This window comes from Hypomesus transpacificus, chromosome 13, assembly GCF_021917145.1.
Source record: "Hypomesus transpacificus isolate Combined female chromosome 13, fHypTra1, whole genome shotgun sequence".
Lineage (NCBI taxonomy): Eukaryota > Metazoa > Chordata > Actinopteri > Osmeriformes > Osmeridae > Hypomesus > Hypomesus transpacificus.
The window spans coordinates 10552769-10574243 of NC_061072.1; the positions used below are offsets into that span (position 1 = coordinate 10552769).

At 41.0% G+C, this 21475-nt stretch overlaps 2 protein-coding genes across 2 annotated transcripts; both read left to right on the top strand.

Annotated features, from left to right (window-relative positions):
- Window positions 1–1949: 1949 nt before the first annotated feature.
- LOC124475690 (type-2 ice-structuring protein-like) lies at window positions 1950–3901 on the top strand. Its single transcript, XM_047032478.1, has 6 exons — window positions 1950–2057; window positions 2173–2263; window positions 2860–2939; window positions 3044–3169; window positions 3270–3378; window positions 3716–3901. Exons 2-6 carry the CDS (start codon window positions 2206–2208, stop codon window positions 3784–3786), a joined length of 444 nt encoding a protein of 147 aa, XP_046888434.1. The 5' UTR covers window positions 1950–2057; window positions 2173–2205; the 3' UTR covers window positions 3787–3901.
- A 10181-nt stretch (window positions 3902–14082) lies between these two features.
- LOC124475747 (type-2 ice-structuring protein-like) lies at window positions 14083–17502 on the top strand. Its single transcript, XM_047032552.1, is given in 9 exon segments — window positions 14083–14143; window positions 14326–14393; window positions 14509–14599; window positions 15832–15891; window positions 16491–16570; window positions 16675–16800; window positions 16902–17010; window positions 17346–17411; window positions 17414–17502. Coding segments are annotated over 7 exon segments (546 nt in total). The 5' UTR covers window positions 14083–14143; window positions 14326–14393; window positions 14509–14541; the 3' UTR covers window positions 17461–17502.
- Window positions 17503–21475: the final 3973 nt, after the last annotated feature.

The window sequence follows — 21475 nt, forward strand, 5'->3', positions numbered from 1 at the left end:
TAGTCGCTGTAAATAGTCTTTCATGTTGATGCTCAGGTAAAAGCTGCCAGGGAATTTAGTAAAATATTTACCCACGGTGTGCAATGTGGTGCCCAGGTCAACTGGTGTTTGATTAGACTCTGAACGCTCTGAGGAGGTTCTGATGAGGTTACTGTGTCATACTTTGGTTTTATATCATGAGCACCCAAACAGCAAATTAAATTCCATTTTGCTTTGATGATTTCATTTGAATACTGCAGCCCTGAATTTCTATTGCTACTCTGCTGGTTGTATTAAAAGGCAGAAATAGGAAGAGGAAGAAGAAAGCAGGTCTTGTCATGTTAGACCATCAAGTTAACATACAAATGAACAGGTTTGTTCGAGCCATTCACTGAAGGCAAACAGGCAAAATGTCATAGTAATGTAAGACATGTAGCAAAACACTCAAAACAGCCTTAAACTCAAAAGCAGGCCACTGTCTCTAGCAATGGATATATAATTTTAAATTCCTGTGTAAAAAGTTAAACAATGTTATCAGGAGTCACCAGATATTATCATTATTATTTAACCACGACTAATTTGCAATATGATCAGGTTCAGATATAATTCATGTGTTTCAATCATATAATCATGAATCATAATAGTCTCTTTAAATTGCCTTTTGCAGTTAATACTTGGATAAAAGCTTCCAGAAATGTACTCCAGGTAAATATTTACCCACGGTGTGCAATGTGGTGCCCTCTGATGTGTTGACAGGATTCAAACTGATGACAGTGTCCACAACAAAAAAACAAAGTCTAAAACAAAGTATAAAGCCTTAGTGGAAAAACTGCCTAATTATCTCATGTCACTTTTTAAATTAAAATCCATCTATCATGACACATGGTCACAGAGCCTCATCTCCCTTGAAATCCCCCTTATTAAAACTAATATAGGTAAAACAGCTTCCCGTAAATTGAACACTGTTTGAGAGGACTTGAAACTAACCCAGTATTTGTCTGTCAACCAATTTAAGAGCCTTTTAGATGCTAAGGATGTGCCTCAGTGCTGTTATTTTAAATAATTTGTTATTGTTTAAAATAATAGTTTATTTATTTTTTACTTGATGCTAATTTTTTTATACTTGATTTCTGAGTTGTAAAATGTGTTTTGTTTATCTATTTTGTCTGTTTTATTTTGTTATGGTTTGTTTATGTATTTTTCATCTGTATTATGTACCCTCAATCAGGGCATTGCTGCAAAAGAGCCCTGTGTTCAGTCAATTCTCCCTGAGTAAATAATGATGATATATGTGTTTCAATCATATAATCATTAAGGGTTATAGTCTCTGTAAATAGTCTTTCATGTTGATGCTCAGGTAAAAGCTGCCAGGAATTTTAATAATAATATTTACCTACGGTGTGCAATGTGGTGCCCAGGTCAACTGGTATTTGATTAGACTCTGAACGCTCTGAGGAGGTTCTGATGAGGTAAATGTGTCACACTTTGGTTTGATATCATGAGCACCCAAAAAGCTAATTCAATTCCATTTTGCTTTGATTATCTAATTTGAATACTGCATGTAGCAAAACACTCAAAACAGCCTTAAACTCAAAAGCAGGCCACTGTCTCTAGCATTGGATATATAATTTTAAATTCCTGTGTAAAAGTTAAACAATGTTATCAGGAGTCACCATATATTATCATTATTATTTAACCACGACTAATTTGCAATATGATCAGGTTCAGATATAATTCATGTGTTTCAATCATATAATCATGAATCATAATAGTCTCTTTAAATTGCCTTTTGCAGTTAATACTTGGATAAAAGCTTCCAGAAATGTACTCAGAGTAAATATTTACCCACGGTGTGCAATGTGGTGCCCTCTGATGTGTTGACAGGATTCAAACTGATAACAGTGTCCACAACAAAAACCAATGAATGTTATTGAATGAATGTTCTTGAATGAATACTAATATTGTGAAATTTAAGTAACTGTATATAAAAGCTGGTCTTTGTCCAGCAGTACCACACAGAAAGGCAGAAGCAACAGGCTGAAATTGTGCAGACAGAAGAGAAGATATTTTTCCAGCAGGTTTGCTCTCAGTCTCTTTTTTCTCATTGTCTTGTGTTCTTCATCCTGTGGAGCACCACAGTCAACATGTCTCCCCTGAACAAATAATTTCTCACTCTGTATTTTCTTGTTGAAGGTTATCAAGGTCAAAGTCATCTCCACCACCAGGATGCTGGCTGTGTCTCTACTTGTTTGTGCCATGGTGGCTCTGACTAGGGCTGCTGACGGTGAGTATCAGTCTGGAGACATTTTGCTTTGTGTAGTTGTAAGCAACTTTATTCAAACACTGAAACCCTATAGTGTACATATTATTAAATGCACAAATACATAATGTGCTGACAAACGTGTAATTTAACGCAACAAAAACCAAGGTAATCAATTCTGCATTAAAAAGACAAAACACACTAAACTAGAAATGTGTTCAAAATTGAGTTAAGATTTGAATATGACTTTTTTGCCTCTGTTCTACAATATACAAATATATTATGCCATATAATTCAATAATTTCAATGGAAATAGCCTTTAAAATGGTCAAAGAGAGAGACAGACAACTTGTCAGCTAAAGCAGGAGAGATCAACTTATTAATTTGTATCTTTCAGTTGGCACTAGTACTGTCTTCATGCTTTGTGTAGTTGTAAGCAAGAACTTCATGCACATTTAATTCCAATGAAAATACAATGTGCTTTACATAAAAGCCAACCTCTCTCGTCTGTGGAGGAGGGGATCCCTCTCAGAATTGCTCCTCCCAAATGAAAGGATTAAACACCCTTGGTCTTCCTGCGATCAGACATGTTACTCATTCTGCTCTGTTTGTCTCCTCAGTATGTCCCACTGATTGGAAGGTGTTCAATGGTACCTGTTACCGTTTTAATCCATCAGTATTGCATTGGGCTGACGCTCAGGTAATCAGAATGGATTCAGATTGCTTTTAAACTGTTCTGGTGGTATTGACTTGCTTGCTCGGTTATTTGACATCTTCGTCTGACACGGCACATCTCCACTGTAGGAAAGCTGTATGAAGGAGGGGGCAAACCTTGCATCCATACACAGCCTTGAAGAGTATAAGTTTGTTAAGGAGCTGACAACTGCAGCCTTAACACCATCATGGCTTGGAGGTGGAGATTGCCAAGTGGTAATATTTCACTACACAAGGTTTTGATGGTACTGATAGAATGAGAATATTTTATACACTATTTTACTATAAATATACTCTTTCTTTTTCTGTTTTTTAGTCAACCCGTTGGTTTTGGATGGATGCTACACGTTGGGATTTTACTGACTGGTGCTATGCACAACCTGATACTACCTTAACTGAGTGCTGCCTACAGATGAATGTTGGAGGTAAGTCACAACTCATTATTTTGCTTAAGAGCATACTATTAAAAGACTGAAGGCAATAGTGTTGTTTCTGTACATTTTGTAAGTTAATGGCATTTTTGTCAGTTAAAATCAGAAGTAAATAATACAGATGGCTTTGTTTAGAGTAAAATCAAATTGTCTTGAGGTTGATCTTGAGATCAATACTTTCTGATTTTCAAATTGTAATTCTTTTTGGTGTCTCAGTTCATACGTAGCTTTTGTCTTTTGTCTTTGTCTGTGAGTAGTGATGTGAGTGTGGCCTCGTTCAGGTTTTGGTTGGTGTAGAATTGCCTGACTTCTGTGTTTTTGATGTTTACAGTTGGAAAATGCTGGAATGACACACCTTGTACGCATCTTCATGCATCAATCTGCGCCAAGCCCCTCGCCTGATTCCTGAGCTGACACAGAGGCATCCACCACCATCAATCATGTGATTGTGTGTATGTTTGCATACTCTTCTGTGTTTTTCATGTATCAAGTCTAATAAATGGCTGAAAGTAACTGGGCTGTGAGTCGGTCAGAAGTCTACTGTTCATCTACCTTCCTTTGAGTGCACACTCTGCATTACGGCAACATGTATGTAAAAAAATTAGATACACCATTATTGATACATCATCCAAATGTGATGTGACTTTTCAGTTCCTACATGTCAGAGACCCAGTACTTATGTAATGCAGATTTAACTACAAAGTCAAATAACATTGCTTGTTAGGTCCGTGCATAAAGTATAACTCATATTCTGTTGTTCACGTTGTATAATGAAAAATGCCAGTTCATGGGGTATTGTACAATGTGCAATAATTGTGTAATGTCAGTCCTGAACAAGAAACTGAATTAAGGGAAAGGATAAAAAGGCTTAACTGAAGGACATCTGAATGCTGAAATAGGCTATGACTTGTTCACTGTTTTAAAGAAAACATGTAAGCAGAAGTTACTTGGCTTCCAAGAAAGAGTAGATAGAATCTTGAGGTTTTCAAGCCATTCTGAGAAGTGACAGTCAGATGGCCATGTCCATGAGAATTGGTTTCAGTCACGTGACTTTTTTGTTGCGGCAGCCATCTTGGGGACCAATACGAAGCCTGCCAAATTTGACGTTTGCTGACATGTATATTTACCTCGTCCACAATCCCTCCATACACCGGGGAAGCCCTTATGGCATTTAAAAGCACCGAAGCCTACTGCTACTTCTCATCAGGATGGGTTAATGATCCCAAAATGTATCATTCTGGAGATGAAAAAAATGTTCTTGATCATAGGAAGGGTCAGTGAGTCTGTTAATCAAGCGATATTAACATTACACGAATAGCGTTTATATCACTGAACTGAAATCATCAGATTCTGTTGTAATATCAGTCACATCAGAACACCAAATGAAAAGAAGTTTAGCATACTAACGCCACTCCAACAAGTAACATAACATAATTCAACAATATAAATGTAGCCGAGGGTTATATTTATAGGCCCTATATCTATATCTTCATATAGCCCATAGCTATAAAATGCTAAACTTAGGTTTGGGCTTTAAAAGGACACGGGCTTCCAGTCTATATATATATATATATATATATATATATATATATATATATAGCTATAAAATGCTAAACTTAGGTTTGGGCTTTAAAAGGACACGGGCTTCCAAACCAAGACGGCACTACACGTCTCACTTTATTTAACTCACTCTGCCAGACCGTCGACTCCCCTTGTCACAATGAAAGCTCATAATAAAATACCTTACATAACAAACGTTACTAATGTAAATTGTTAAGGATAGTGTAAACTGGGTGTTGAGAGGAAGAATGATACACGGTTAAGCATCGGACCATGTTACTTGTAGTTTAATTAGTAATGATGCAATCACAAGATACACAATGAAAACAACACACCAAGATGTCCGTAGTCTAGTACAATGAATCAGTCGATGATGCAAAAGCAGTCGTCCCACCAAAACAGAGTATAAGATTAGAACGAACGAAGGCCTTCGTTGAGAAAGTGGTCGTGACAGAATATCAGAGAAAGTTCTGCCCCTCCCAAGTTCTGTCTCCCCGCCCTTGGGAGACAGATCTTGTACTCCCCAGAGAGGGAGGTCTGGTGAGTGGCCATTGGTCAGAAGACCTTGGGGTGGCTATTGTTAACCAATTAAATGTCCAGGGCGTTCATGCTGGCGCAAGGTGGGCAGTCCACGGACCTGGTGATGTTAGGAGAGGGAGGGGGCAGAGAAGACCCACAGGTCTGGTGTTGTTCAGGGAGGGGGGTGGACAAGACCCACAGGTCTGATGCAATCCAAGGGGGGGGGGGGGGTTTGAGTTCTCCAGAGTTGAGAGCAGGTCATCTCGAGGTCCTGATGATATACGGGGTGGGGTCTTCAAGGGGAAGGGGAGAGGGTAAGACCACTCCTAGGTCAGATGATGTAAAGGGGCAGATGGGCTCCAAGGAGAAGGGGGCATCCAGTGAGAAGGGGGGGGGGGGGGCAGAGTCTCCAGGGGAAGGGGGCATATTATCCATAGTAAGAACTGTCCGGTCTGACTCGTCCTGAAGCAGAGAAGAGTTATGTTCCCAGCATCACCTTATCTCCCAAGTTGACACTTTTACTCCCATGAGCTGACTAGCTCATTGTGCTCACACCAGTCCCTGAGCGTCACAAACTCGCCTCCCAAGTCAGTTTGCCTGACATCTGCATTCTTGTCCACACACCAAAGTTACATTTCAATGTTTCTTATCTGTTACTTTATTAAATCAATTGATCACATTCAATATTTGTATCTTAGTTATTAGCATTACAAAACATGTGTGTTTACATATTCATATTAGATATTGATTGGTATAGCAGCATTGATCAGCAGTATAATGCTATCATTTCCTCACAATCCCTCCTTTGACACCACTATGTGGTGTCAACATTAAAACTGGATATTTTAAAGTTTCATGGATCCCTCCTTTCACACCCTCTAAAGGGTGTGACAACACAAATTTAAAATATACCAGTCTGGCAGTAAAGGCAAATCAGTTGTTAACTAGGTTAAACATGCGTAAAACACTTAAGCAATGAACCAAAATACAGTCAAACTAGATGTTAAAATGCAAAATCAGTCGATAACTAGGTTAAACATGCGCATATGGTCATCAAAACAGTCAAAATTTAATATTTTTAAAGTTTTCATGGATCCCTCCTTTCACACCCTTTAAAGGGTGTGACTACACAAATTTAAAATATTATGAACCTGTGTGAGCAAACAATGGAGGTTAGTTCAGATGAGCAATAAGAAACAGTCAGTCAGATTACAGGAAGATATATATGACTTTTTTTTTTTTTTTTTTTTCACTAGAACTCACCCTCCTTTCACACCCTCTAAAGGGTGTGACGACCATATCGTACGATCAGTCAATCTGTTAAACAGAACATTAAAAGAGTCAATACATGTAGAAAGAAACTGTTAATTCGGACAGGATATTTTAAAGTTTTCTTGGAATCCCTCCTTTCACACCCTTTAAAGGGTGTGACAACTAACACAAAATTTAAAATATCCCGTTAAGGAACACAATGCTTAGAACGATAATAATGAGACTATGCAGCGTTATGGCCAAGTGGTGTGGACACACTGGACACAGTGGGAAAACCCTAACGATGTTATAGGGGAAAACCCACCGTCACTCCACAGAGTGGACATTCGACATCCATGTACCCACGGCAGACCTGAACATACTCACAGGTCCCCTTCACCACATACATACAACTGTAGCCAAGCTTTTAGAATTGTAATAAAATAAATTTGAGAACATTGAATAACAATCAAACTGGATATTACTGATTAAGATATGTCCCAGTGTAAATAAGGACGTGATTAGTGAAAGTAAAGGGGTTCAAAAGATAATGCCGTGAGGAAAGAGAACATGGCCCTAGCGACAGCCGTCGCTCCAGTCCTGTCCACTTGTAGCCTCACAGAAACGCTCGATCTCTGAGTGAACTTCAAATTCCACAATTTCCTCCAGATAACACTGTGCCTGCTGCCCTAGATTGGCTGCAAGTGTGAAGGTTCGACTATAATTTGTGATGCCAGCTTCTCGAAATATTCTGCTTGTGCTGGATACTGTTCTTTTATTTCCTCCTTGTTTATGCACTGCAGCGATCCTGCAAACACAAGTTTGTATTCTTCCTCAGTTAATGCCACTCTTCTGTTGGTTGTGGGGTCTTTTTTACCGCTGCCTTCTTTAAACCCAGTATCTGGGTTGACTGTGTATTTGGTCTGCCACCAGTCTAATATTTTATAACCTGGCCTTAATTCAACGTGCGATGGACGCCACTCCATTTGTCCTCTCCTTAAAGACACATAAACATAATTTTCTCTTGTTTGAAACAGACATAAAACAAACATGACAGATACATATAGGCAACATAAGGCAAACATAACAGACACACACAGATAGCAAGGTCACGTCTGACCATAAATACTTGTTGTTCCACCACTGGTTGGAATCAAACAATAACAGCTGTAGTAATGCCATGTACCACTAGTCGGAGCCAGACAAAATAGAACTGCAATAATGCCATCCACCACCAGTCGGAGCCACAGACAAAACACAACTGCAATAATATAATCCACCACCAGTCTGAGCTCACCAACCACCCAACTGCCACCAGCCGGATCCAGGCTAGTAACAGCTGCAACCCACTGTCACCAGTCAATGCCAACCACCAAAATAATTGTAACCTGTTGCTGGTCGTAGCTGTGGGTAGAGTCTCAAAGATCCATACATACACATCAGTATTAGAGAGAGAGAGAGAGAGAGAGAGAGAGAGAGAGAGACAAGGAGTTTAGTTGGCACCGGTAGGTCTCAGCTCCTTGACCAGAGAGAGGTAAAGAGAGAGAGAGACATAGAGAGAGAGAGAGAGAGAGAGAGAGAGTGTGTGTAGTGCAAGAGAGGGGAGGGGAGGAGAGGGGTGGGGAGGTGTGTGAAGGGAGAGAGTGTGTGAGAGGGGAGTGGTGGGGAGGTGAGGTGTGTGAAGGGAGAGACGAGAGGGTGTGTGAGAGGGGAGGGGTTGGAGGGGAGGGGTTGGGAGTTGAGGGGAGGTGTGTGAAGGGAGAGAGTGTGTGAGGGGGGGAGGGGAGGGGAGAGAGGAGAGGAGGGGGGAGGAGAGGAGAGGGGAGGTGGGGAGAGCGAGAGAGAGAGGGCGAGAGTGAGAGAGTGTGTGAGAGGGTAGGGGTTGGAGGGGTAGGGAGTTGAGGGGAGATGTGTGAAGGGAGAGGAGAGGAGAAAGGAGAGGAGAGGAGTGGAGAGGGGAGGAGAGGAGAGGGGAGGAGAGGAGAGGAGAGGGGAAGGGAAGGGAGGGGAGGTGTGTGAAGGGAGAGTGTGTGAGAGGGGAGGGGTGAGAGGAGAGGAGAGGGGAGGGGAAAGGTGCGAGGGGAGAGATACACATTATTAACCCAACAATGCTAAGAGATAGCGAGAGAGAGAGAGAGAGAGAGCGAGAGAAAGGGAGAGAGAGAGAGCTTGTCTAAAATGCGCCATGCTCGAACCTCGGCATGGCCCCATCCCGACAATGCAATAGAGAGAAAGGGAGAGAGAGCAAGAAAGGGAGAGATACACATTATTAACCCAACAATGCTAAGAGATAGCGAGAGAGAGAGAGAGAGAGAGAGAGAGCGAGAGAAAGGGAGAGAGAGAGAGCTTGTCTAAAATGCGCCATGCTCGAACCTCGGCATGGCCCCATCCCGACAATGCAATAGAGAGAAAGGGAGAGAGAGCAAGAAAGGGAGAGATACACATTATTAACCCAACAATGCTAAGAGATAGCGAGAGAGAGAGAGCGAGAGAAAGGGAGAGAGAGAGAGCTTGTCTAAAATGCGCCATGCTCGAACCTCGGCATGGCCCCATCCCGACAATGCAATAGAGAGAAAGGGAGAGAGAGCAAGAAAGAGAGAGAGTCTGCTTGTGAAATGTGCCCTGCTCGAACCTCGGCATAGCCCATTCCAGCAATGCAGTAGATAGGGAGAAAGAGAGAGAAAGCAAGAAAAAGAGGTTTGCTACTCCTTAAATCTCCACAAACATATTATTTACGACTATCAGAAACAGCCAGGTGCTCCCGTCACAGTGTGACTACTGCCAGACCCCGCCTCGTTTCACGTAGAAACTGCCAGGCGCTCCCGTCACAGTGCCACATCTGCCAGACCCCACCTCGTTTCACAATAGACACAATCAGAAACAGCCAGGTGCTCCCGTCACAGTGTGACTACTGCCAGACCCCGCCTTGTTTCACGTAGAAACTGCCAAGCGCTCCCGTCACAGTGCCACATCTGCCAGACCCCACCTCGTTTCACAATAGACACAATCAGAAACAGCCAGGTGCTCCCGTCACAGTGTGACTACTGCCAGACCCCGCCTCGTTTCACGTAGAAACTGCCAAGCGCTCCCGTCACAGTGCCACATCTGCCAGACCCCACCTCGTTTCACAATAGACACAATCAGAAACAGCCAGGTGCTCCCGTCACAGTGTGACTACTGCCAGACCCCGCCTCGTTTCACGTAGAAACTGCCAAGCGCTCCCGTCACAGTGCCACATCTGCCAGACCCCACCTCGTTTCACAATTACAAATGTATCATTGAGTTTGCATCAACGTTAATCTCTCTATGGACAATTTGATTCAAAGTGTGCAGCCCAGAGTCACAGTACAGTGCAGTTTAAAGACACTCACTCCTAAAAGCTAAAGTCCTAAGCTATGCAGATTTCGTTTAAACAGGCTCTGCTTACCCTATTTTTGTGGATATCCAAGTGAGTGTCAGTGAACCACAGCTGTCCCGCTCCTGCCGGCTGGGGTCCCCTTCTCAGGGACCTCTCGTCCAGATCTCTCACCCAGGCACGTCGGGGTCACCAATTGTTAAGGATAGTGTAAACTGGGTGTTGAGAGGAAGAATGATACACGGTTAAGCATCGGACCATGTTACTTGTAGTTTAATTAGTAATGATGCAATCACAAGATACACAATGAAAACAACACACCAAGATGTCCGTAGTCTAGTACAATGAATCAGTCGATGATGCAAAAGCAGTCGTCCCACCAAAACAGAGTATAAGATTAGAACGAACGAAGGCCTTCGTTGAGAAAGTGGTCGTGACAGAATATCAGAGAAAGTTCTGCCCCTCCCAAGTTCTGTCTCCCCGCCCTTGGGAGACAGATCTTGTACTCCCCAGAGAGGGAGGTCTGGTGAGTGGCCATTGGTCAGGAGACCTTGGGGTGGCTATTGTTAACCAATTAAATGTCCAGGGCGTTCATGCTGGCGCAAGGTGGGCAGTCCACGGACCTGGTGATGTTAGGAGAGGGAGGGGGCAGAGAAGACCCACAGGTCTGGTGTTGTTCAGGGAGGGGGGTGGACAAGACCCACAGGTCTGATGCAATCCAAGGGGGGGGGGGGGGTTTGAGTTCTCCAGAGTTGAGAGCAGGTCATCTCGAGGTCCTGATGATATACGGGGTGGGGTCTTCAAGGGGAAGGGGAGAGGGTAAGACCACTCCTAGGTCAGATGATGTAAAGGGGCAGATGGGCTCCAAGGAGAAGGGGGCATCCAGTGAGAAGGGGGGGGGGGGGGGCAGAGTCTCCAGGGGAAGGGGGCATATTATCCATAGTAAGAACTGTCCGGTCTGACTCGTCCTGAAGCAGAGAAGAGTTATGTTCCCAGCATCACCTTATCTCCCAAGTTGACACTTTTACTCCCATGAGCTGACTAGCTCATTGTGCTCACACCAGTCCCTGAGCGTCACAAACTCGCCTCCCAAGTCAGTTTGCCTGACATCTGCATTCTTGTCCACACACCAAAGTTACATTTCAATGTTTCTTATCTGTTACTTTATTAAATCAATTGATCACATTCAATATTTGTATCTTAGTTATTAGCATTACAAAACATGTGTGTTTACATATTCATATTAGATATTGATTGGTATAGCAGCATTGATCAGCAGTATAATGCTATCATTTCCTCACAAAATGTATATCATCGTTATTCTGGACAGCTAGCATTAGATATAGCTAATGCTAGCTGTCCAGAATAACGTTGTGCTCACATTTTAAATTATGTTCTGTAGGAGTCCAGTGATCCCGCTTGATAGCAGCAATACATTTCTCATGACGCTCAGGGTTTTTTGGGACATTGTAAAAGGTAATTTATGTATTTGAGATGGCTGTTATCACAGCCCACAGCAGCAGATAGACGGCATCTTGCGATTCGGTCCTTATGATGGCGCCGCAACCACTGTGTGACGTCACATGAAACCCATAACAAATAAGCGATGGGAACAGCCTAGGCCTACTGTCAATACTTTTACATCAAGAGGACAACCTTCTCTCTCAAATTGGCAGGTCAACTGGAATTTGGTTAGTCTCTGAACGCTCTGTGGAGGTTCTGATGAGGTAACAATGTCACACTTTGGTTTTATATCATGAGCAGCCAAACAGCAAAATAAATAAATTCAAACATCAAGTCAAAATTTCCATTTTGATGTGACCCAGTGAGATACAGAATCAGAATTGGATTTATTGCCAAGTAGATTTACACCTACATGGAATTTTTTTCTGGTGTATAAATGCATAGAGTAAACATAAAACATACCAACACAATAAATACGATACAAAAATATATAAACAATGAATAGAACAAAATACAGTGGAAAGTAGAATGCAAAACAGGAGTGCAATGTGAATGAGCATACATACTCTGAGACCACTCTATTGTGTCACATTTTTTAAGGTAGCAAACAGGCAAAATGTCATAGTAATGTAAGACATGTAGCAAAACACTCACACTTAAACTCAAAAGCAGGCCACTGTCTGTAGCAATGGAATTGCAAATTCCTGTCTAAAAAGGTAAACAATGTTATCAGGAATCACTAGATATTATCATTATTATTTAACCACTACTAATTTACAATATGATCAGGTTCAGATATAATGCTATAAATACCTATGTATCTGGCTAGATGATAGGCTGTCATTTAAATCTCATGTTCTTGACCTAGCTAAGAAGGTTAAAATTAAACTGGGCTCTCGTTATAGAATTAGATCTTGTTATACTTTTGAAAACTGAATGGCAATAGTGCAATTAACCATTTTGTCAGTTCTTCACATTGGTGACATTGTTTATATGTTTTCTGCACCCTCTGCTTTAAAACTCCTGGGCTCTGTGTACTATAGTGATATTCACTTTGTCACAGGAGACGCTTTCAGGACCCACCATTGTAATTTATATAAGAATGTTGGTTGGTCCCTTCTGGTAGTCAAGAGCGAAAAACACTGTCTTTTTTTTGCTTATAAAGCCTTAGTGGAAAAACTGCCTAATTATCTCATGTCACTTTTTAAAATTAAAATCCATCTATCATGACACATGGTCACAGAGCCTCATCTCCCTTGAAATCCCCCTTATTAAAACTAATATAGGTAAAATAGCTTCCCATAAATTGAACACTGTTTGAGAGGACTTGAAACTAACCCAGTATTTGTCTGTCAACCAATTTAAGAGCCTTTTAGATGCTAAGGATGTGCCTCTGTGCCGTTATTTTAAATAATTGGTAATTGTTTAAAATAATTGTTTATTTATTTTTTACTTGATGCTAATTTTTTTATACTTAATTTCCGAGTTGTATAATGTGTTCTGTTTATCTATTTTGTCAGTTTTATTTTGTTATGGTTTGTTAATGTATTGTTCATCTGTATTATCTACCCTCAATCAGGGCATTGCTGCAAAAGAGCCCTGTGTTCAGTCAATTCTCCCTGAGTAAATAATGATGATATATGTGTTTCAATCATATAATCATTAATTGTTATAGTCGCTGTAAATAGTCTTTCATGTTGATGCTCAGGTAAAAGCTGCCAGGGAATTTAGTAAAATATTTACCCACGGTGTGCAATGTGGTGCCCAGGTCAACTGGTGTTTGATTAGACTCTGAACGCTCTGAGGAGGTTCTGATGAGGTTACTGTGTCATACTTTGGTTTTATATCATGAGCACCCAAACAGCAAATTAAATTCCATTTTGCTTTGATGATTTCATTTGAATACTGCAGCCCTGAATTTCTATTGCTACTCTGCTGGTTGTATTAAAAGGCAGAAATAGGAAGAGGAAGAAGAAAGCAGGTCTTGTCATGTTAGACCATCAAGTTAACATACAAATGAACAGGTTTGTTCGAGCCATTCACTCTGGTTCAGTGTCTCCTCACTTCATCTCATGAATCGAATTACTTTAAATCGGTTCAACGTTCATAAACTATTAGATGGATTGCCATGACATTTTGTACATTTACACACCCTCCAGGATGATCATTAATAACTTTGGTGATCCCTTAACCTTTCATCTAGCGCCATCATCAAGTTAAGATTTCCATCCTTGATGGAAAGATAAGATAAGTAAGATGCATACTCTGAGAGCACTCTATTGTGTCACATTTTTGTAAGGTAGCAAACAGGCAAAATGTCATAGTAATGTAAGACATGTAGCAAAACACTCAAAACAGCCTTAAACTCAAAAGCAGGCCACTGTCTCTAGCAATGGATATATAATTTTAAATTCCTGTGTAAAAAGTTAAACAATGTTATCAGGAGTCACCAGATATTATCATTATTATTTAACCACGACTAATTTGCAATATGATCAGGTTCAGATATAATTCATGTGTTTCAATCATATAATCATGAATCATAATAGTCTCTTTAAATTGCCTTTTGCAGTTAATACTTGGATAAAAGCTTCCAGAAATGTACTCCAGGTAAATATTTACCCACGGTGTGCAATGTGGTGCCCTCTGATGTGTTGACAGGATTCAAACTGATGACAGTGTCCACAACAAAAAAACAATGAATGTTATTGAATGAATGTTATTGAATGAATACTAATATTGTGAAATGTAAGTAACTGTATAGAAAAGCTGCTCTTTCTCTTGTCCATTAGTACCACACAGAAAGGCAGAGGCAACAGGCTGAAATTGTGCAGACAGAAGAGAAGATATTTTCCAGCAGGTTTGCTCTCAGTCTCTTTTTTCTCATCGTCTTGTGTTCTTCATCCTGTGGAGCACCACAGTCAACATGTCTCCCCTGCACTGATTATTTCTCACTCTGTATTTTCTTGTTGAAGGTCATCAAGGTCAAAGTCATCTCCATCACCAGGATGCTGGCTGTGTCTCTACTTGTTTTCGCCATGGTGGCTCTGACCAGGGCTACTCACCGTCAGCAATGTCTGGAAAAATATTTGTTGTGTAGTTGTAAGCAACTTTATTCAAACACTGAAACCATATATTGTTTATATTATTAAATGCACGAATATATAATGTGCTGAAAAACATGTAATTTAACAGACAAAGACAAAACACTAAACTAGAAATGTGTTCAAAATTGAGTTAAGATTTGAATATGACTTTTTAGCCTCTGTTTTACAATATAAAAATATATTATGCCATAAAATTCTATAATTTCAGTGCAAATAGCATGCAAATTAGTCAAGGAGAGGGACAGACAACTTGTCAGCTAAAGCAGGAGAGATCAACTCAGTGATTTGTATCTTTCATAGAGAGCGGATAGCGGCCCATTGGTTAATTTTCTTTATTGGCACTGGCCTGACTAGTGACGGACTGGCCATTGGGGGAATTGGGAGATTTCCTGAACGACCGGACCAACTAATGGCCGCTATAGCCACGGCACTATGCAACAACAACAAAATAGCATAATAGTTGACGCTCACTTTGAGGACGTCCTGAATACCAAGGTAATGTTTAGCTGGAGCGATCCAGAATGCGAAGGGTGGGGGTGGGGATTCCCCCCGTGTAAATTTGAACGGTACACTTGTCCGTCCGGTTTACAGATCGCAATTGGTCAAAAATCTATCTTTTTCCGAGTAGGCTACGGCCAGTTAGTTGGAGTCGGTGGAAGCAATGAGATCGCGTGAAGTGTTTTAAAATTCGTTTGCATTCGAGACATATTTAGCTATTGCTAAAACATTGTTGTTTCTTTTGCAAAGAAATGGAAAGGAAAAGAAAAGGAGAAAAGGGTTGCGCTGAAAAAGCAAGAAAACAAAAAACAACGGGCACTCCTTCAAAATGCTGCAAAATGTAAAAACATTGAACAAATGTTTAGAATGGCAAAAGCCAAGCTAAGTGAGAGAGAGTCTGCAGCCTGAAGATGCGGCAGTAGCCTACCAGAGGCGGTAGGTGCAAGCAGCTGCATTGGCGATATTTAGAAAATTCAAATATCCAAAGCATATTGTTTTCATTTTTCAAAAAACATTATACATTTGGTATTGCTGTTAGCCAATATATAGGCTATATATTTTAAATAAACTGAAAAAAAATTGCCAAGAAAAAAGGCACTCTTTTAAATATGCTCAAATTGTTTGTTTTTTTGGCTTTAAAAATTAAATGTGCTTTTCAAATGCAATTGTCTTATTTGTTCTGTGCAGTGACAGGTGACACGGGGGAACAGATGGAGGCTGTGGTGACGAGGTCCAGTGGAAAGAATTTGACAGGTGCAGCAGTGCAACTGTCAAGGCAGGCGTTTGCTATACGCAAACTACTAGGCGAACTAGGCAGCCGCCTAGGGCACCATGAAGAGGGAGGCGCCAAATACCTAAGTGCGTCCATTAATTAACCGTCCCGCACCACCAGCAGAGGGCGCCGAGGCTGGGTGGGGGGGCGTCTTTCACATCTAACATTTTGCCTACGGTGGCGAAGGTACTCGCGCCGGCCCTGGCAACTGTACACAGTAGACTATGTTAACAGGGTTATTATATGGAAATCAGTTTGTTGAATTGATTTTCATTATTGACTATAGCTAATTGATTATTGTTCTTTTACAACATTTAAAAGCAGATACAGAAACAGAGAGAAGCAAGGAAAAATAAATTAAGGGATTATTGCCATATTAATTTACTGTATTAGATCACATTTTGTTAACAGTCTTCGATAGCACTGCATGATACTTTATTATTATATAGCCTATTTGTATTAAGCAACTGTACACACATCGCAGGCCGGTCTGCATTTCAAAGTCCCGGGCTGTTTTTTAGTTCCAGTCCGACCCTGCTGCGATCAGACATGTTACCCATTCTTCTCTGTTTGTCCTCAGCATGTCCCACTGATTGGAAGTTGTTCAATGGTCGCTGTTTCCTTTTTAATCCATTACAATTGCATTGGGCTCACGCTCAGGTAATCAAAATGGATTCAGATTGCTTTTAAACTGTTCTGGTGGTATTGACTTGCATGCTCGGTTATTTGACATCTACGTCTGACACGGCACATCTCCACTGTAGGAAAGCTGTATGAAGGAGGGGGCAAACCTTGCATCCATACACAGCGTTGAAGAGTATGCGTTTGTTTAGAAGCTGACAACTGTAGGCTTAATACCATCATGGCTTGGAGGCCACGATTGCCAAGTGGTAATATTCCACTACACAAGGTTTTGATACTGATAGAATGAGAATGATTTATATTATACACTATTCTATTATACATATACTCTTTCTTTTCTGTTTTTTAGTTAACCCATTGGTTTTGGAAGGATAATACCCGTTGGGATTTTACTGACTGGTGCTATGCACAACCTGATACTACCTTAACTGAGTGCTGCCTACAGATGAATGTTGGAGGTAAGTCACAACTCATTATCTTGCTTAAGAGCATACTATTAAATGACTGAAGGCAATAGTGTTGTTTCTGTACATTTTGTAAGTTAATGGCATTTTTGTCAGTTAAAATCAGAGGTAAATAATACACATGGCTTTGTTTAGAGTAAATCGAATTGTCTTGAGGTTGATCTTGAGATCAATACTTTCACCATTTCATATTTTAATTGTTTTGGTGCCTCAGTTCATACGTAGATTTTGTCTTTTGTCTTTGTCTGTGAGTAGTGATGTGAGTGTGGCCTCGTTCAGGTTTTGGTTGGTGTAGAATTGCCTGACTTCAGTGTTTTTGATGTTTACAGTTGGAAAATGCTGGGATGACACACCTTGTCTACATCTTCATACATCAATCTGCGCCAAGCCAGCGACATGATTCCTGAGCTGACACAGAGGCATCCACCACCATCAATCATGTGATTGTGTGTATGTTTGCATACTCTTCTGTGTTTTTCATGTATCAAGTTTAATAAATGGCTGAAACTAACTGGGCTGTGAGTCTGTCAGAAGTCTACTGTTCATACCTTCCTTCGAGTTCACACTCTGTATTACGGCAACATGTATGTAAAAAAATTAGATACACCATTATTGATACATCATCCAAATGTGATGTGACTTTTTAGTTCCTACATGTTCTGTAATGCAGATTTAACTACAAAGTCAAATAACATTGCTTGTTAGGTCCGTGCATGAAGTATAATATTCTGTTGTTCACGTTGTATAATGAAAAATGCCAGTTCATGGGGTATTGTACAAGTAAGGGATAATGCCCGACAAGGTGTCCAATATCATCTGATAATGGACGATGCGGAGGCGTGAACCGTCCGACGCGCCGCGGAGTCCATTATCAGATGATATTGGACACCTCGAAGGGCATTCTCCCGCTTATACCATGGTCATTTGCCAACGATTCTTTTTTACAAACATTAATTTATGTTTGAAGGCGTTTTGCAATAGAAATCTAACGTTTTTCAACGTTAGCCAACTCTGATATTTATAGTCCGCTTAGCTCATAGAACCAACACCGGCTTTCCTTTGGCTGAGCTATTAGCCCAAAAGCTAACGTTATGCTAGCAGGATTCAAAGGCAATAACATTGTGTACGGTTGACAAACAGTAAATATAATTTTACAGTATGTTTGACAATAAGATTTGCTAGCTAACCTGCCTTGTCACTGTCCCAAAATCAATATCAATATTTTCACGAACAATATCGGCCATATGCCTACTACTAGTACTAGGCTACAGTATGGCCGCAGCCTGTGGAGCGAGTTGAATTGCAAATGGATGTGAGATGATCGCATCAACGTTGACATTTTCTCCAAACAGTGATTATAATTTGACAGTATGTTTAACAACAAGACTAGCCAGCTATCGAGCCATGTCATTGTCCCCAAATAAAATCAAGATTTTTCAGAAAGAAATAGCCGGCCATGTGTAGAGTTGCTGCTACTGTCGCGTTGGCCGCAGCCTGTCTGAGGTAGATTGACTAGCGAGGTGAATAGCGAATGGGATGTGAGATGAGCGGTTACGTGACACTGACACACTACATTCAGAAAAGAAACATTTTTCAAATAGGTTAAAATAAATATTGAAGTCACTCATTGTTGTAAAAACAAGTTAGCTTGTTAAAGTCTTTCACAATTGTAAATGGAGGTTTTGACTACGTCACTGTTGTTATGGTTACTTAATTAAGATATTTTGTACAGGCTCCTGTGTAGCCAGCGGAATAATTTAGAACGGTGAAAAGACAGTTTTGCTGCAATGACGCAGTAGGTGTCCGTTATGTAAGGGATAATGTAGCTATAGAACGCCGGTCATTATCGGGAAAATAAGCCCCGACAGGTCAAACAACACCCCGACGCGAAGCGAACCGAAAATGACCGGCGTTCTATACATTGTCCTTTACATAATGTACACCCCTGCAGCCAATCAGAATCGAGTATTCACCCAGACCATGGTAGGCTATAACAGAAAGTTAAAGGGAAATAGGTTGCAGAACTGAATACAGATGCTCAATATTAAAAAACAGAGCTTGAGACAGCAGAAGCAGAACTTGTCAGCAAAAAAAAAATATGGGCAAAACAACCAGGGTCAAACCGTCAAATGGTTAGACGCTTGTCAGCAAACGGAAACTTAAGCAATACTGTCTTGAAGGTAGAGGTGTATACCGTACATTGGTGTGATCTTGGCTTAGGCTTCCTGCAGTCTAAAAGGTTTAGCCTGTGTGTGTTCTAAAAGGTTATGCTATTTTTACAGAAGTTAAAACCTCAGAAATAATGGTTCGAGGCCAAAGAATATTATAGACATCTTAAAGAATAGTAATTTTCTATTACACACTAACCAACTATTGATATGAGGTTAGCTGCCAATACACGCTCTATCCGTGGTACACGGAAGTAGGATAGAGAAGGAATTGTAACGTCAATACTTCCACGAACGCCAGATGGCGCCAGTATTGCGGGGGAAAAGGGTCCAGTAAAGATATGAGTTTGGACAACTCAGTTGAGTGACACAATGTATATAATTAACAAGTTTTAACTGTACGCGCATAGAAACACTAGCTACCATAGAAACACTAGCTACCATAAAAACACTAGCTACCATATACATACAGAAGAGTGAGACTGCTCTACACTAATTGGAATCTAGCGCACTGTGCTGCAGTGTTCTTCACCTACAGCAGTTAGTTCTCAAACTGTTAGATAGCTGCATGAATGTTTTGGACATTTTGAACATTATTTTGTCTGTTTTGTCATAGCTTTGTCTGATTGACTTGAATATATTATTTGTAAATGAATACACTCTTAATTTCACACTCTGCAGAAGAGGCCAATTCACAAACCTGGTACTTTCAATATCACACTTTGTTAAGTATTTATTTCCAAGTATTTCATCCCCCTTTCTTAGTTCTTTAATAAACATTTCACTTAAGTATCAATATTTCTTTGTTTTACTATCAACTCGTTATTAAACTTATTCTTCAATGTAATACTCTATATTTGTAATGTCCTTTTCTTACAACTGAATATTCTCAACAGAGATTACTCAATTACTCACATACAAAACACTCAACATCACACAACTAACTATGAAAGTGAGGTAGACTGCTCAGTCCTTCAAATGAGTGAGGGGGTTACTCTCCCCCTTGGACCACTCAGTACTCTAACTATTAACAAAGTCTCTCAGGTGCCCTGGCACTCTTCTCTCTCTTGTCAGGTATCTTTTCTGACCAGGATTGCTGGGCTGCAAGTGTTCCTGTTCAGCAGAATTGATCACAGCTGGCAGGGGTACCGCGTTAGCGGTGTCCGGTGGAGCATCAGTGCTCGTGACAATGCGTCAGCTAGGAGGGCCCCCACTACTCGTGCTCCCAATAGCAGGCTGAGGAAGTCACGTTCAGGCAGCTGGAAGAGACTACTTGGCCATCCATCTTCTGGGTCACCACGGTAGTCAGATGGCCACGTCTGAATGACGTACAATCAAAACATTGTTTCAAGAATAGTTTACATATAACAGAATAACAAAAAGTCAGAACAAATTTTCAAAATGTGACATCACTAAATAAGACTTTCTATAGCAGAGAGCAGAGGAAACCAGAGTGGAGTAGTGGGTGGGAGAGAGATTGCGGAGATTGCGCCGGAACGAGACCTTCGGAGTGGGTACAGAGGGTTGCTCAATGAGCCGAACATCGAAGCGAAAGAAGAAATGGTCTGAGAGGTGCAGAGGGGTAACCGGTAGGTTGTCCGTGGTGCAGTTCCGAGCAAGGATGAGGTCAAGTTCTTTCCCTGCTTTGTGAGTTGGAGGAGTGGGGACTTGTTGTATGTCCTTCCCTACATTAACGTCACCTTTAGTTGTCCTCCTGAAGGTGGGGCTGAACTCTTGTGATACAGAACACCTAGTTTTGCACTTTTTACTCAGCAGCTCTCCATGAAGAGAAACATCTGCAGAACAGATCAAAGGCCTGCAGAAGGAGGGGAACAGTCCTGGGTCAAATGCATTCATCTAGGGTCTGCTTGATTTACCTCTGAGTTTACAGTTTTAAGGGACAGTTCCAACAGTTCAAATGAACTTTGTAAACCACATCAAGTGCACTCTAAGTATTTGAAATATGATTCAGGGGCAGACGTAGTTTGGGATCCCAGTCTGGACATCCTCTTGCTGTATGGGTAGGCATCAGGGTTTTTACATTGGAGGAGTTTTTACCGAGGAGGCCCAGATGTGATACTGTAACTAGCTGCACTCGTTGACATGGGTTTCAGAGATCTGTTTCTTGGTTGTGAAACAAAAACTGCTTCTGTTTGGGGCCACTTGTTTAAGACTGCAGGAAGCCTAATCCAAGATCACACCAATGTACGGTATACACCTCTACCTCCAGACACCTCTCTCTAATTATTCAGTTGTCCCAGTTACAGTCAGATGTTAGAGGTTAGGAAGGC

Bases quoted from the DNA above. Each gene is read 5' to 3' on its own strand.
- LOC124475690 (XM_047032478.1), top strand. From the start codon at position 2,206: ATGCTGGCTGTGTCTCTACTTGTTTGTGCCATGGTGGCTCTGACTAGG. The intron at 2,264-2,859 runs GTGAGTATCAGT...TTGTCTCCTCAG, and splicing joins TCTGACTAGGGCTGCTGACG to TATGTCCCACTGATTGGAAG. The intron at 2,940-3,043 runs GTAATCAGAATG...TCTCCACTGTAG, and splicing joins TGCATTGGGCTGACGCTCAG to GAAAGCTGTATGAAGGAGGG.